The following is a 15,038-nucleotide window of genomic DNA, read 5'->3' on the forward strand; positions in this document are numbered from 1 at the left end:
AGCAACAGTTACAAAGCCCGATCTTTGTGTTCTTTGTTCCCGGCGCATGTCTCGAGTGAACAACCCGACGACGCTGTGTCTTGAAGATAGTGGCCTCCATGGACCAAGCCACACGAATCATAACAAAGAAGCAAGTTTCGAGATAGAACCTTTCGTCACATTGAGTCTTGGATTTAGTTGGCATATTCTGAGACCCAAGGTTTCACATCCAGACAAGTCATTTCAGAACAAGAGATATATACAAGTCAAAGGATAACGAGTAATACTACTAAGTGACAGTAAACTTCGCCTGCTCGCGAATATCCCGACTGGAGCTTCCAACATAAATAGTGAAGGCACCAGCAGGTACAACCCACTTCTGTGTCTGGACGTCCCAGTAGCTCAAGTCACGCCGAGTGAGCTCGAAAGTAGCCGTTTCAGGCTCTCCCGGTTGGATATTCAACTTCTGGAACCCTCGCAGCTGCTTAGGTGGAGTACTAGGGGCTGAGTCCGGAAGACCAAGATAGAGCTGGGCAACCTCGGCACCAGCTACCTCGCCAGTGTTTTCGACAACGACAGAGGCAGTGCCGACCGATTCGAAAAGGTCCTCTGCCCCGCCAGGGACAACGGGTCCATTCGATGGACCAGCTGTGGCAGAAATGCTCACCACAAGTCCAGTGTAGTTGAATGTCGTATACGACAAGCCATAGCCAAACTCGTAGCGCGGGGCGATGTCGTTCTTGTCAAAGTGGCGGTAATCAATGAACAAGTCTTCGACGAAATCATCGTCTAGCGCACTGTTCCAGCCGGCCCCGTAGTCTGAAGCCTGCTTGGCGATGGTGTAGGGGAGCTTGCCACTTGGGGAGGTGCTTCCATATAGCACGTCAACCAGGGCGTTTCCGCTTTCCTGGCCCGGTAGCCCGGCCCAGACAATTGCCTTCACTGAGGGCTGCGCTAGGATGGTCTCCAGGGTAATAGGCCCCACGCTGTGCACGACAACAATGACGTTTTTGTTCACTGCTGCAACGGACTTCACGAGCTCGTTACCGTTATGCCAGGGATCGAGATCGTTTCTATCGCCAGCGTGACCCTCGACTGTGATGTAACTGGGCAGGGTATTAGTGATTGCAAATACATTATAAATGTGATGAGAACAAGTCCAACTCACCCTTCGCCGGCGTCTGCGTTAATGAAGACCACGGCAGTCTCTGCTGCTGCGGCAGCGGAAGCAGCAGCCGTAGTACTGTCGGTCGTACTCTCGATAATTTCCGTACCGTCCTTTTTGGCCTGGGCTTGAATTGCATCAAGAGGAGCAATGAGATACTATGGCGGCATGGTCAGCTTTTCCATTTTGCATTAATCTTCCGGCATTAGCTTGCTTACAGGGAACTGAGCAGTGCCACTTCCCCACCCCATGGCTAGCGTGCCGTCGTTGCAGCCACGGTCTGTGCATGAATTGAGACCCTTGGGGTTGACGATAGCGTCCTGTCCAATGATGGCCAGGCTCTTGGGCTTCTGGAGAGGCAGAGCATGTTCCTCATTCTTCAATAGGACAATGGAATCACGGGCAACCGTGCGGACGACTGTCGCATGGTCTCCTGTGACGTCGATAGTAGCTTTGCCTCCATCCCAAGAGCTGAAAGTCACCTCAGGGTAGCCTTTATCCTGTTCGACAAGATACCAAGCTGCCAGGATACGAGTTGCCATGTCATCCACGCGGGATTGAGGCACAGAGCCATCAGTAACAGCCTTCTCGAGATTTGGTCCCCAGAATATGCTTTCGGGCGCGTTATTGAAGTCACTACCGGGCATCGTCATGTCGAGTCCAGCTAAGGCACTGCCAACACCAGTGTGTTGGGCGTTCCAGTCGGTCATGATGTAGCCAGGGAAACCTAGCTCGGTCTTCATAAGATCGTTCAAAGCCTCACTCTCACAGGCCCAAGTCTGGTTCAATTTGTTATAGGAGCACATGACAGATGCGACATTGGCCCTGACTGCATTCATGAACGGCCATACATACAGCTCATGCGTCGCGCGGTCGCCAATGTTAGAGCTCATCGTTTCGCGGTTGTGCTCTTGCTCGTTCCCGAGCCAGTGCTTGGTTATGGTCAGAACGGGCGAAACGATCAGCAGAATTGAGGCCAGCGAACCTTAGCGCAGGCCTGAGCGCCCGAATCTTGCATACCCTGAATTGTCTCTTCCATGGCAACTCCACTGAGATAAGGGTCGACCGAGAATCCTTCCCAGTTCCGACCACCATCGGGATTCTTTCCTAAAGGCCCGGCGACCGGTCCTAGCTGGACATGGACGCCGAGGCCTTTGGCTTCCTCGCCCATTGCAGCACCGCGCGCGTATAAGAGACTACGATCCCAAGTTGCTCCGGCGTTGATACCCGCGGGGAAAGCTGTAACAGGATTGGCATAGCGGATGCCCAATGGCGAGTCCTGTAGGCATAATGAGGGATAGTCAATTGAGCTAACGGCATATGTGTTGCCCACGCAGGGCCCTGCCCCCCAGCCGACGCCAGTGGCAATCCCGACCTTTTCGGTCAGAGTTAGCTTGAGAAGGGCTGCTTGGGCTTTGGAGTAAGCCGCATCCCAGCCAGCAGCACCTGGGGCATAGGCATTAGCCGCAACGCTAAATGCCAGAGCAGAGAGAAGAAGGTTCTGCATGATGTCCTTTGCTGTGGATGGTCGCTTAATAAATTTCTCCCCGGTCCAAGGGCGTAGGTGTACCCTTTATATCCTCCCGAGTAGGATAATTGGGCTCAAATTCCCAGCGCATGAGAACCCCTGGTCCGGGTGCCAAGCCGGTGGTGATTTGCAACCCATGACCAAGTTAAGGCGGTTTGTCCCTAGCCAAGAAAGCACAAGGTGAGCTCCGCATGTAGAGCGACAAATGGGCGGCCGCATGGTTACAGTGAAACATGCATGTAAATAGGGTTAGTCCACCGATGGCCTCGGACCACTAGGGCACCTCCCTTTGATTGGCGAGTGAGACACGGAATGTGGAAAAACATGCTCGCTATTCTGCAATCTAGCCTAAACTTCTTGCTTTTGGCAAAAGCCAGACTCGGCACATAATTTGGATGGCTTTCTACCCCGCAATTTTGCGCTGCCTGGGGAAATTTCCGTTGATACTCCGTCACTGCGGGTTGCCGGGACGCTCCCCCGTGTACGGAGTACTCCGTAAGCAGTAGGGGCAGCGACTATCACCGGCCCTTCACCATCGTTTGGAGCTAGATCGGAATAGTGTACGGAGTAGAAACCGAGCCAGCAGGGGAAATCAATGTTTCATATTAAGCTTAGTGGAATGGGAAGGACAAAACAACCTTAAGCCAAGACGGAAGGAGTAACAACCTTATCCAACCCCTTGATGCCTTACTGCCTGAGGCGATAGACACCCCAGCGCCCAATTCTTCTGGCTTTTTTCTATTTCGAAACATAAATGATGATGCTGTTGAGTGGACAGATTGTAAAGCACGAAAGAAATAAACAATGCTTATTGCATTGCGATGGTATGATCGAAGAAAGAAAAAACAAAAAAAGATGAGGGCCCGAAGCGCGATTCGAACACGCGGCCTCTCCGAATTTGAGATGGAAACCCAAACGGAGAATCATACCACTAGACCATCCGGGCGGATGTATATATTGTGGGGCTGGTTCAGGGTCTAGTAGGCTATTTAATTAGTCTAGGCATATTTATAGCCTATAGATCCTTAAACAATACAGCATTGTTGTTAGTTTCAAATAGAGGAGTAAAGCTGTTTAGTAGAGCTATCAGCCGAACCAGAAGTCCTCGGTTCAAACGATTGGTAAATAAGAATACTTCCCTTAACAAATGTAAATCAACATACGCAATATATACAATGGCACACATTTGGCGCCCCACTTTATTGCGGAAGAATCCATGGATTTTGATAAATTACGATAAAATCCTGTATTTTATGGCATAAGACCCGTTAGGAATTGCTGGTATAGTATTGGTGTCTAACTAACATCAAACAACCATCTTATAGGGCCAATTACCATCCCGTGTGCCCTCCATCTACCAACAAATCCGCACCAGTCACATAGCTACTCGCATCTGACAACAAAAACACAACCGGCCCCCTGTACTCATCCGTCTCAGAGATACGGCTAAGCATACTACCTTCAGACATCAAACGCTCTTGCATCGGATCCTTCAGCAAGTCTTCCGTCATACGTGTGCGGATATACCCAGGGCTCAGCGAGTTAACGCGAATCAGAGGACATCCTTTCTGACTCCCCCATTCAGAAGCCAAGTTCCGTGTGAGCTGATGAACTCCTGCCTTGGAAGAGCTATAAGCTGCAGTTTCAAGTCCCTATAACTATGTTAATTTCGACCAATCATTTTGTCTAAGTGCATCCTCACTTTGTTAACCACATGACCACTCATACTAGCAATAAATACCATGCTGGCCGGGAAGCCTTGCTCGAAAATTTCCCGCGCTGCAGACTGCGCGCAGATAAAGGTACCCGTCAAGTTCACGTCGATTATACGTCTCATTTCGTCGATTGAGAAGTCAATGGATCGACCGATGCTAGATATCCCGGCGCAGGTCACGAGGCCTCGTAAGGGGAAGCGAGCTGCTGTAACAGCCTTCCGGAATAGTGCTCGTGTAGTGTCAATGTTTGTGATATCGCATTTATAATACCATAGTTTCGCGCTGCATGCTTTTGCGAGGAGTTGCAGATATTCTGTGGTGGAAAAGTGTGCTCTGGTTAGAATTGATGGTGGAAATATGATTCTTCTTGCTACTTACTCCATTCTTCCGTAGGTGGGATCTCCACAGAGTCGATACAGATGACATCTCCACCAGATTGCATGATCCCGGTTGTGACTTCCTGTCCCAAACTACCAACACCACCGGTAACTATACTTCAAAGGTTACTCAATGTTATAATGGTCAGAGGAGAGAATAGGTTAAACATACCGATGTATGTTCGCTTTTCTAGACTAAATAAATCACGCGTGTGCGCCTTCGACGGTCGAAGTCCGACTTCTCGGTTCTCGAGATATTCGCCCATCTTGGGATTCGATATTGGTAGCCGTAAAGTAAGGGAAGGGCAAGGCTCCAAGTGTCGATATCTCCTGGAAGATAAAAATAAGTCTGAAGCTGTGGGGACGACTTCGAAAGATATAGGTCAGCAATGTCGAATCTGCAAAGGCCTGTCTGGCGAAAAGAGGCTGGCAAGATGGCAATTTATATCCTGTTGGATGGCTTGGTAAAGAATTTAGCCCTGATAATTGCAGAAAGATGTGTTTCCAACGTATTCCCAACGGGATGGGCGGCCCGCATTATGAACTCTAGAACTACCAGTGGATGTGTGTACTCCGTACATAAGGGGCATTTTTCTCTATTCTAGGACAAGTAGCCCACCTTGTTACTTAGTTGATGTTTCGACACATCACTTTTCTCCACTCTCATCGGGACTTGCGGCCCGCCCTATGTATTTTGGTGGGTGAGGCGGCCCGCAAATATTTAGTATCGTCGATCAACTTGAACCCCAACATCTTTCATCGGATTACCCACCTGAATAGATTTATAAAGCTGCCGTGCGCCCCCATTTGCCCTGACATTCTTGACAAGCAGTTCGAAAGAAGCAGTTCAATTGTCTGAAAACCTACAAATATTCAAATATGTCTGACCGTACCTTGCTTGAGAGGCTTGAGAAGCTTTGCAATGTCGACGTCGACGACGTTGATACTGCGCTTATCACTTCTTTACCGTTCAAACCTCACAATCGTCAGTCCGACTTGAACTTTTTCTTGGCGGCGGGCTAACATTGTGCTTTCAGTTACCTCAAATCAACAAGTGATCTGCAACACGATGCTTGCGGACTCAAACCGCGAGTTGCTTGCAAGAATGGCAGAAATGTACGGCAATGAAGGTTGGGAGGCTGTATTTGACAGAATGGTTCGGTTAACAAAACTCGAGTACTCGCTTGCAGAAAGTCTAACCGTTTGTTTTAGGCAGTACAACTCGTCAATAATAACCTTGAACACATAAAGGGCCGCGTTCTGCTACAGATTTCCCCTCGGCATATTAACAATAAAGATGCCATAATCCAGCACTGCCACCGACTTGCGAAGTGCTTCCAGGAAGCAAGCATTCCGAATGACCGATTCGCCATCAAGCTTCCATTCACAGGTGCTGCTGCGTGCGCTGCGGCGGAACTAAACCGTGATGGAATTAGAACTCTTGCGACGTCGGTTTTTGGGCTGGAGCAAGCCATCGCTGCGAGTCAATCGGGCTGTCTGTTCATCAGCCCGTACTATAACGGTAGGTCATAACTGGCGAGTGAGTAAGAAGCTCTATCTAACGACTCTGCGCTTTAGAGATCGCTGCATACTCGGACTTATCATTGTGGACAGACACACCGGATCCAGCACTAGAGGTAAGTTAACATACAAGAAATCGATGTCCAGGAAACTTACCAGAATATAAGCATCCCATGTCGGCTCGGGTGATTCAAATTCTTGAGGCATATGCCAAATTTTACAGCAAAACAGGCAAAGAGCAGCCAATTATGGTGATTGCAAGGTAAATTCCAAAGATCCGTTCGGAAGAACCTCGCTGATCTGCCCTTTTTTAACAGCAACCTAAACCCTATCGAGGTCATGGCCATGGCTGAGCTTGGCTGTCAGCATGTCACCATTACAGGGGGGAATATGAAAGCTCTTCTAGAGACTCCTGATAGCCTCCCGCCAGTTACCACATCGAAGCCGACCCATCCGTATGCGGGTCTCACCACAGCGGAGAGATTGAAGTGTTTGTCGCGCGTCGATTCACTTTCCCCAGCGGGCTGGAGGGATATCTTGGCGTTAGGAGCAACGGATTATCTCGCAAACAATGGAAGTGCCCTGGATCAAGCTATAAAAGCAGATGGGTTTGTAGCGAAGGGCATTCAAGATGCGATGGATTGGTTCATCGAAGCCGAGGAAATTGCAAAGGAGGCTATTGAAAGGGAGATCTTATTGAAGAAGGAGTCTGTCGGTGTGCACTAACAGCATAGACTTTGATCTCTTCGTGTTACGAAATTAGTTATTTCTTTGTTTCTTTTAAATATATTCTTCGAAAGACGTTACACTACATCATGTCCCTGTATATTGCACCTATAGACATAGTGACTATTTTCACCATAGTCGTTTTGTAGAATATGCGGGGCCGTCTTAGTTGGAAGTCCTTTGATTTTCATGCGAGGTGTAATGTATTTACATGGTCTTATCTTTCAAACCTGTAGTATCAAGCATAAGACGGCTGTTTCGCACGGATGGAAATGGCCATCTCGTGCGCACGCTCAATGCTAGATCCAGAGCTTCTCCATAGCTCTAGTGTTTCAATGGCAATATTCTGAAGAGTATCGATGTCCGGAACCAAATGTGCCAACATGGAGGAGTGTCGCGCCAAAGTGAGGACTAGAATAGATGCTAGGCAGCTACATATCAGGTCGCGTTAGTATACTAAACGGTAGTCAAAATAACAATTGCAGCCTCCATCGTTATGGAGAAGCTGCAAAATCATGAAAAAAATAACTGACCATTGGCTAGCAAGATACGCATATGGTGAAGGTGTTGACAGAAGATCAACCATGGCATGTAAGTAAGCACGGCAGCTCGAGAGACATGCTTGGCAATTATCAAGAATTACTGGTGATGGTTCTTGATCGGCAGTCATCGTAATTGCAAAGATCACGAAGGGTCGGTAAATGATATGTCTTGCGGACCAATATCGCAGTCGAAGCAAACATGTAGGCGCGTCACTCCTTGCAGATAAATCCAGTTCTGGTTTGATATTATCCGGTAACATATCATACCACGTTTGCAACTGATGATCAAGTTCAGTACATACTCTAATAAGAGAGCTACTTGGTATTTGTGGTGACGAGAAGGGAGCGTCGAGTGCCGTCGACGAATGACTGTGATGCGTAGTGGGCGCATCACTAGTGAAGTATATCGAATGGTGAATGCGGTTCAATAGACAACGTGCTGAGAGATTTGCCAAGTAGTGCTGCACATTTTGATCCGGTGGGTTGCCGCAGCTGGGGAATGGCATATTGTCGACTAGTGGTTCAATTCCGCTCCTTGGATGATCGAACTCTGCCAAGTTGTCACTATTAATCGGTTAGTTTTGATAAATATGAATGGCGGGAAAGTCATACCATTCGACGAGAAAGCAGGACCAACAAATCCGAATAATGCTTTCTCGCTGGGATTTGCTTAGCTGTTCCGATCTAGGTCATTTGATTAGCGGTGAAGTTAAGAGTGTATTGTAAGATATACCGAATTAAAGTCTGCTGAATGTTCGTTGAAGCCATATGGATAAGACGCCATCCTTGCAGGGGTCTCATCAAATAGAGGAGGTACAAAGCAGATAGCACCAGCCCCTGAGCCAACACAATATTATTGCCAAAGGAGTTTGCCCATGTTGCGAAAAATATGCTGAGAGCTGGTTGAAAGTACATGAAACCTGGCGCTTCGTGTTTGTCCTCTCCATCCTGCTGCCTAGGCTCTGAGGCGATGGCTCCAAGCGCCAACGCAACCAGACACAACGCAGACTCCTCATCTAGTTGAAGACCTCGGTCTAACGCATTATGATAGTGGTCCATAAGCACATCTCGCTCGAGAATCGGGTGGTATATATGAACCAATGTAAAGTATTGTTCCAGAAGTCTGTCTGTGATTGTGCGATCAAGAAATGGTAATTCATACCGATTTGATGACCCCATTGAGAACAACATATCTCCTGGAAATAGCCGACTAGCCTCTACTCGGAAGAAGATATCAGATGGAAAGTTGCCTGCTAGTTTGCGAACCTGTGGGAGGACGAGAAGACTGCTTGTTGTTGTTTGGTGACCGAAAGGAATGGTGAATAGCGGAAGAGTGAGACTGTTGTCGAGAGTGGGTCTAGCCTCTGCTTCAACGGGCAACATGATTTCCGAGGGTGCAGCAGTGAGTTGCTCATCAGAAATCGCATTGTGGTTTAATGACGGTGAACTTTGATGCTCGCTGGAATATACTCCGTCGGAACTAACATCAGACCCTTCCGGCTGCCGGTGTTTTGACAGCTCTGCGATGGTGTCGGAATGTGCTTGAAGTAATGCCTCAATCCTTTCCAGTCGTTTTGATTGATCAACTCTATCTATTGTTAAGCAGATGATATCTCACAAAGCTTGTGGCAAAGCATACCTTGGCTGAGCTTGCTCCTGATAGGTGCAATCCACTTGCATATTATCACAATTGGTACATCTTGGTAGTTTTCCATCACACTTCCGTTTCCTATGCGTCTCTCAGTTAGATATATGTAAGCTTCGGGCACAATTTGCCTGGACCATGGCTGATATTGCTTAAGGTACACATACCGCTTCCGACAGAGCTTGCACGCAATGGCGGCCCGTCTACGGGGCATTTCGACCACAGTAATGGCAAATTCCGAAGATTTCTTCTAACAGAATATCCAGGTCAATGTGAACATACTTCGAATTGAGTGACAGGCAATTCATATGTGGTGGGGTAGCCCGAGGTAGACTCGTGGACGCCTTCAGGTTCAATGTCAATGATAACGTAATCAGCCAGACTGTTTATCTAAGTGGGAAATAAGCCAATCACCAAAATTCTAGAATTCATTTGAGAAAAATAATGACCAAACTATCAAAACCAAGACGTGAACGAGATAAATGTGAGATGTAAATGTACCCCGACATGAGAAAAATTGTCTCCGTCAAAATAGTTGTTGCTGACGCTTATCTCATCTATCGCCCGGATGGTCTAGTGGTATGATTCTCCGTTTGGGTTTCCATCTCAAATTCGGAGAGGCCGCGTGTTCGAATCGCGCTTCGGGCCCTCAAAATCTTTTTGTTTATTGCTTTAAATAAAGTATATCCTTGTATTTTTGAAGTATTAAATCTGCTTTACTATGGCCAAATCAAGAGGATATCCGTTTAATGTCATCCAAATATTTGTAGTGTAAGAGAATATCTTCATCCGTGTATTGATAGAGCAATCAACCAGTCTCGTTCAAGATCTTACGGTCGGTCCACGGGTGTTTTTTGTTGAACAAACTGAATATATCTTTGTTGATAGAAAGAAGTAAAGTACTGAAATTGAGTCTCAGCATCTAATCTATATAATAAATTCGACCTGTTCAAGGTCTACGAGAGAGGTAGTTAGAGAGTTTGTGCTTAGGTATAGAATGGACGATGGAAGGCAAATAGTAGAATGGAATTTAGACACGGATTGGATCAGAGAACCCAAATCATAGTGATATGAGGACCGCCCTTTCAATTAGATCCCTAGATCCCTGTGTAGTAATTTGTACTGTAGAACATGGAGTCCTATGCGTGTACTGCTATCACTGTGTTGTGCCAATAGAGTATGGCGCGACCTAGGGTGAGATGCCCCGAGCACAGATAAAGGAGTCGGGTTTGAACAACGATGCTTTCTCGATTACTAAAGCTTTGGTATTGTACTTATACTCATATCTAATTTACTTTTGGGTAGTCTTAAATCAAATGGTCCTCTCATAGGCTAAACAGGGAGCACAGGAGAGGATAGTATGTAATGCCTCGAGCTCTCCTGGGCTTCGGAACTAAGAGTTGGTTATGACTCCCTGAATGCATCTCCTATATTTCATTGGATTGTACAGAGTAATATAACCAATTGAAAGGTATTTAATATACGAACCCCATACCGGAATCTTCCCCCTTTAACCCCACACGGCTCCCCGCATCTCCACAAATGCCGGTCTCCGTCTCTCCAGGACTTTCACGTTTCCCACAGCCATGCAGTCAAGCAAAGTACAAAAGCGACGATGGGAGAAGGAGGATACATTGCCACGAAAACGAGCGCGTCAAAGCTGTGAGGCATGTAAGGCTCGCAAAACAAAGGTAAGAAGCAAATAATGCGAGAGCTAAAAAAAAAGCTAACCATTTAGTGTGTTGGTGTCGAGAATGGCGACTGCCAGTATTGCAAGTCGCTTAATGTACCATGCGAATTCAATCTCAAAAATCGAAAACGACCGTTCTATAGGGTATCCGAGGAAGCTTATGATTCTTTGATTAAGCTGGTGCGACGATTCGTTTCTGAAGAGGAGCTACCGGAGCTCACAGTCGAAAGCATAAGTGGTTATTTAGAGCAAATGAATAATGACCCTACTCCGCACGTATCGCCTAATGATAGCGACAGAGATGCAGACCCTAGCAACACTGTCTTAGCTCTGAACTCTCACGACAATCCACAAGAGCACGACCTGCAGGAGCTGGTGGTGTCGAACAATAATTCACTCTTTCAAGAAGAAATGGGATGCATGACGTTAGATTCAATGGGAAAATATCGTAAGTCTACTCTTGATTTGTGGTTTGGGGGAATCAGACACTTATCGAACCACAGGATATGTCGGCGCGAATTCGGCACTTCGATGGTATCACGCTACGCGCATGGTCAGTGAGCGGCCACTCCATTCAGATCCACGCGTCATTGTCCCATTGAAAACCGGCTTGCTTCCACCAACCACCCCGGAAAGTGTAGCGAGTCAACACCGAGTCGAGCACTACCTGCCATGTCATCGGCTAGCTATGGAGTACACCACACGATTTTTTGCACAGGCCCATTCGATGCATTGTTTCTACTCGCTAGAACAATTTTATACAATGCTTGACAAAACTTTCGATGATCGGGGGAAAACCTCGAGTGCTTCTTGGCTATGCTCGCTTTACTCTATTTTTGCGATCGGGTCAATACGACCGAATAGTACGCCAACAACTCCGGGGAAAACTCCCTCGGATAATACAACTCCAGCCGGGTATCTTACACTAGCGAAGGAATTGGTCCCCCGCGTGGCGGAGGACGCCGATATAGAGAGCGTTAGAGCGTTCGCATTACTGGTTCGTACTGCAGCCGAACATTCCTGGTGCCATAGAAAGCTAATACTCTCCAGAGCCTAGCGATGCATTCAAATTGCTATAGTCTCGAGGCGTATCTGTACCTTGGTACAGCGGCGCGCATAGGATTCTCGCTTGGTTTGCACCGCGATATATTCCCAAAGACCGTATCGACCGTCGAGCGAGAGCGACATCGGCGAGTATGGTGGACAGTATATGTCCTGGACTACGAGATGGCAAATCGGTATGGGTATCCATGTGCTATTTCCGACGATCTGGGCTTTGTGACGACAGGTCCTGCCTCTGAACAAATCCTGGATCCATCTCCCAACATGCCACAGGGCTTCCAGGCGCTGTCGGTTAGTCTTGTGCAGCTCCAGAAAAAGATCAACCTGGAGTGTTTCTTCCAACCATCTAAGGGTGGTAGGCTACCTATCAACCTAGTTACACAGAGTCTGACGACGCTGAAGAAGTGGTTGGAGAATATACCTCATCATCTGCGTTGGGATTGCACTGCGCCCCCGCAACATTCGCGATCAATCGCTGTTCTTCACTTGCGGTATTGGGCATTAGTGATGTCGATCTCACGTCCCTTTTTGTTACTCTCATTAAGAAAAGCTGGGGAAATCGACTCCCTTATCAGGCTCAGATGTTATGATAAGCTTAGCAACGCCTGCATTGAAGCGGCAGAGATGTCAGTCCGCATATTGCATCGTATGCAAACCATGAAAATATTGTCGAGTTTGACATTGAATGACTGCCATTGCGCAGGTGACGCTATGTGTGTTCTCGTGCTGGCACTTCGGAAGGCCCATAGTGCTAAGCATCAGGATATGATACGGAATTGTCTTGGTACCTTGGCCAGCATGGAAAAGGTCGGGTGGTGTGAGAGAATCGCACCTGATATCCAGGCAGTTTTGTATGAGAGCGGCGTGCTGGAATTGGAGGCCCCGACGGGGATTCAGGAGCAGAATGTGCTCTCAGATGGATCGGGGAGCTCGGAATATGCGGAATTGTAAGTTGCTCTCTATCCTATCATTGCTAAAAGAATCTTTTCTGATTGAACTAAAGCGACTTTGATGTTTCCCAATGGGATTTGTTCCAGCCACAAGGCCTCGATTCCTTCTCCCAGTTGATGAACACATTTCCGGATAACGCATTTGCAGTTGGCATGGAGCGCTTGTTTTGATCTAAGATGTATATTTCAATAGATTGGTGACGCATAAAGATGTTGATATTAAAGTCGAGGATATTTTGTGTTTTGCTATGATTCAGGTTTGAAAAATCATGTTCGTAAATGTCAATGTCGACTAGATTTCACTAAAATCTCTCTATCTACCTATTCTAAATAGTTAAATACCTTCTCAAAGCCTAGGTTTAATAACTTTGGGCCCAGCTTCCTTCTCCTGCCACGGCAAAGGTGCGCTGGCCGGCTTCACCGGTCCCAAACCCGACGATCTCCTCTTCTTCCACTCCTCAATCTCACGAGTTTCAACAAAGTTCCCATGCAATCCCAGTCGCAACTTGAATGGCAAATGAAGCACAGCAACCGGTCCCTGTGAAATATTCTGTGCATCAAAAATGCAAACATCATTCCGCAATACATCCAAATGATTCAGCAGTGCCACAATATACCCATCTCCCTCCTGCGTGCTACCAGCCCGAGGGATAAACGCCGGCTCTTGGAATGTCGCCCGTGGCCCAGCCCAGAAAGTATCCCTAACAGACCCATCCCAGGTGAAATGACCGATAGTGTTGAACAGTCCCCCAGCCGGCGAACCGCAGCGTTCCGCATCGTAGGGTCTCGAGCCGTCGATGTTCGCTTGCCAGTAATGGTTGTATTTCATTGTCAGGAAGCGTTCGTCGATGCGAGAGAATTCTCCAGAGAGAGTCTCAACTTCCTGTTCTGGTTCAACCCACGAGTGAGATGGGGTCTTTGGATCGAAGACCCAGCGAGTCGTCATATTCTGGAGTTTGTTGCGCTGGTTGACTGTTCCGGAAGGTGTGTCTGCTGGGGGAAAGAAGAAGAACACATTTCCGTCGGCGATGGTCAGGTCGAAGACTACCTTCCCATCGTCTGTCTCGTAGCAACTGACAGTGTGGCCCTGGAAGGCTGTTTCCGAATTAGCACAAAGCAGGATAACTGAGTTCAATGAATCACTCACCATTCTTCGATCGGAACCAACGAATATCCTCCGGCTTTCCTCCTCGCCGGGGTACGAGTCCATACCATTGATCCTCATTCGCATCCCACGCCCAGTGATTCTCGCCTTTTGCCAAAGTCGCCTTATTACACTTCAACGGAGTCATCGGGAGAACCACCCAGTTCTTACTAACTCCACAGTCATGGATAATACCACAAAACGGAGCCTCGTACCAGCATTCCTCCGTCTTGACTCCATCAGCATTGATCGTATACACGACAATATCCCGGGATCCATCGTTGCCATTTCCGCCCGCCTATATTAATCAGAAGTCAACACCCAGCACAATACGCCAGATGATCAGACAAACATACCTCATATCCATAGCAAACCATTTCACCAGTACTGGGATCCCATTTCGGATGCGCCGTAAAGGTCGGACTCAGAACCTGCCCCTCGAAATCATATCGTCCAATCGTCTCCAGCGTCTCTGGATCCATCGCATAAGGCGGTCCGTCCTCCTTAGTCGCCAGCAACATACCCCTCCAGAAAAATATGTTGGTATTGGCCGCCGTGCGGATCACACCTCGCACTGCTTCATTATCCGTATACGGATTACGGTACTTCCCGAACAAAGCCTTTCCGAGCTTCGATTCATGCTCGTATCGATCCGTATGGACATATCGTTGCTTGAAGCTCGCTCCGCCATTGCGAATGCGAATTGCAGTCACATTTCCGTCTCCATTGAAGTGAATATCCGAGTCGTAGACGGGTGGGAAGCGATGATCTGGCTGCACGCGAAAGAAGGTCCCGTCAATGTCATTAGGAATTACGCCGGTGACTTCGAGATTTTCGACATCGGCTTCCAGGCGAGAGGCGGAATTGAATCCGGTAAAGGTTTCTGTAGCGGGGAATTTGTTTTGCTTGCTGGTCTTGACTCCATCCACGTAGTTGGGTGTGGATGAGAGTGACTCTGCTAGCTCGAAGATATGTGCCATTGTACTTTTTGGAA

General features: G+C 47.7%; 7 protein-coding genes across 7 annotated transcripts; 2 read left to right on the top strand and 5 right to left on the bottom strand.

Moving 5' to 3' along the window:
• Window positions 1-268: 268 nt before the first annotated feature.
• Window positions 269-2,651, bottom strand: N7517_003956 (beta-glucosidase; the record flags this gene model as incomplete). The annotated part of the gene is made up of 4 exons (XM_056721686.1): window positions 269-1,085; window positions 1,148-1,302; window positions 1,363-2,076; window positions 2,130-2,651. 4 exons carry the CDS (start codon window positions 2,649-2,651, stop codon window positions 269-271), a joined length of 2,208 nt encoding a protein of 735 aa, XP_056577936.1.
• Window positions 2,652-4,003: 1,352 nt separating this feature from the next.
• Window positions 4,004-5,030, bottom strand: N7517_003957 (uncharacterized protein; the record flags this gene model as incomplete). The annotated part of the gene is made up of 4 exons (XM_056721687.1): window positions 4,004-4,324; window positions 4,375-4,700; window positions 4,766-4,876; window positions 4,937-5,030. 4 exons carry the CDS (start codon window positions 5,028-5,030, stop codon window positions 4,004-4,006), a joined length of 852 nt encoding a protein of 283 aa, XP_056577937.1.
• A 613-nt stretch (window positions 5,031-5,643) lies between these two features.
• N7517_003958 (uncharacterized protein) lies at window positions 5,644-7,011 on the top strand (the record flags this gene model as incomplete). The annotated part of the gene is made up of 6 exons (XM_056721688.1): window positions 5,644-5,749; window positions 5,802-5,920; window positions 5,977-6,286; window positions 6,343-6,401; window positions 6,453-6,547; window positions 6,603-7,011. The coding sequence occupies 6 exons, from the start codon at window positions 5,644-5,646 to the stop codon at window positions 7,009-7,011; spliced, it is 1,098 nt and encodes a 365-aa protein (XP_056577938.1).
• A 238-nt stretch (window positions 7,012-7,249) lies between these two features.
• Window positions 7,250-7,503, bottom strand: N7517_003959 (transcriptional regulator family TF; the record flags this gene model as incomplete). Its single annotated transcript, XM_056721689.1, has 2 exons — window positions 7,250-7,442; window positions 7,469-7,503. 2 exons carry the CDS (start codon window positions 7,501-7,503, stop codon window positions 7,250-7,252), a joined length of 228 nt encoding a protein of 75 aa, XP_056577939.1.
• Window positions 7,504-8,067: 564 nt separating this feature from the next.
• Window positions 8,068-9,412, bottom strand: N7517_003960 (uncharacterized protein; the record flags this gene model as incomplete). Its single annotated transcript, XM_056721690.1, has 5 exons — window positions 8,068-8,117; window positions 8,166-8,212; window positions 8,287-9,141; window positions 9,193-9,282; window positions 9,366-9,412. 5 exons carry the CDS (start codon window positions 9,410-9,412, stop codon window positions 8,068-8,070), a joined length of 1,089 nt encoding a protein of 362 aa, XP_056577940.1.
• A 1,372-nt stretch (window positions 9,413-10,784) lies between these two features.
• N7517_003961 (Zn(II)2Cys6 transcription factor) lies at window positions 10,785-13,071 on the top strand (the record flags this gene model as incomplete). The annotated part of the gene is made up of 5 exons (XM_056721691.1): window positions 10,785-10,889; window positions 10,937-11,336; window positions 11,392-11,885; window positions 11,939-12,897; window positions 12,954-13,071. The coding sequence occupies 5 exons, from the start codon at window positions 10,785-10,787 to the stop codon at window positions 13,069-13,071; spliced, it is 2,076 nt and encodes a 691-aa protein (XP_056577941.1).
• Window positions 13,072-13,246: 175 nt separating this feature from the next.
• On the bottom strand, window positions 13,247-15,024 carry N7517_003962 (carotenoid oxygenase family protein; the record flags this gene model as incomplete). Its single annotated transcript, XM_056721692.1, has 3 exons — window positions 13,247-13,995; window positions 14,048-14,342; window positions 14,401-15,024. The coding sequence occupies 3 exons, from the start codon at window positions 15,022-15,024 to the stop codon at window positions 13,247-13,249; spliced, it is 1,668 nt and encodes a 555-aa protein (XP_056577942.1).
• Window positions 15,025-15,038: the final 14 nt, after the last annotated feature.

The sequence above is a fragment of the Penicillium concentricum genome (genome assembly GCF_028827145.1).
Source record: "Penicillium concentricum strain IBT 3081 chromosome Unknown utg000002l_segment0_segment0, whole genome shotgun sequence".
NCBI lineage: Eukaryota > Fungi > Ascomycota > Eurotiomycetes > Eurotiales > Aspergillaceae > Penicillium > Penicillium concentricum.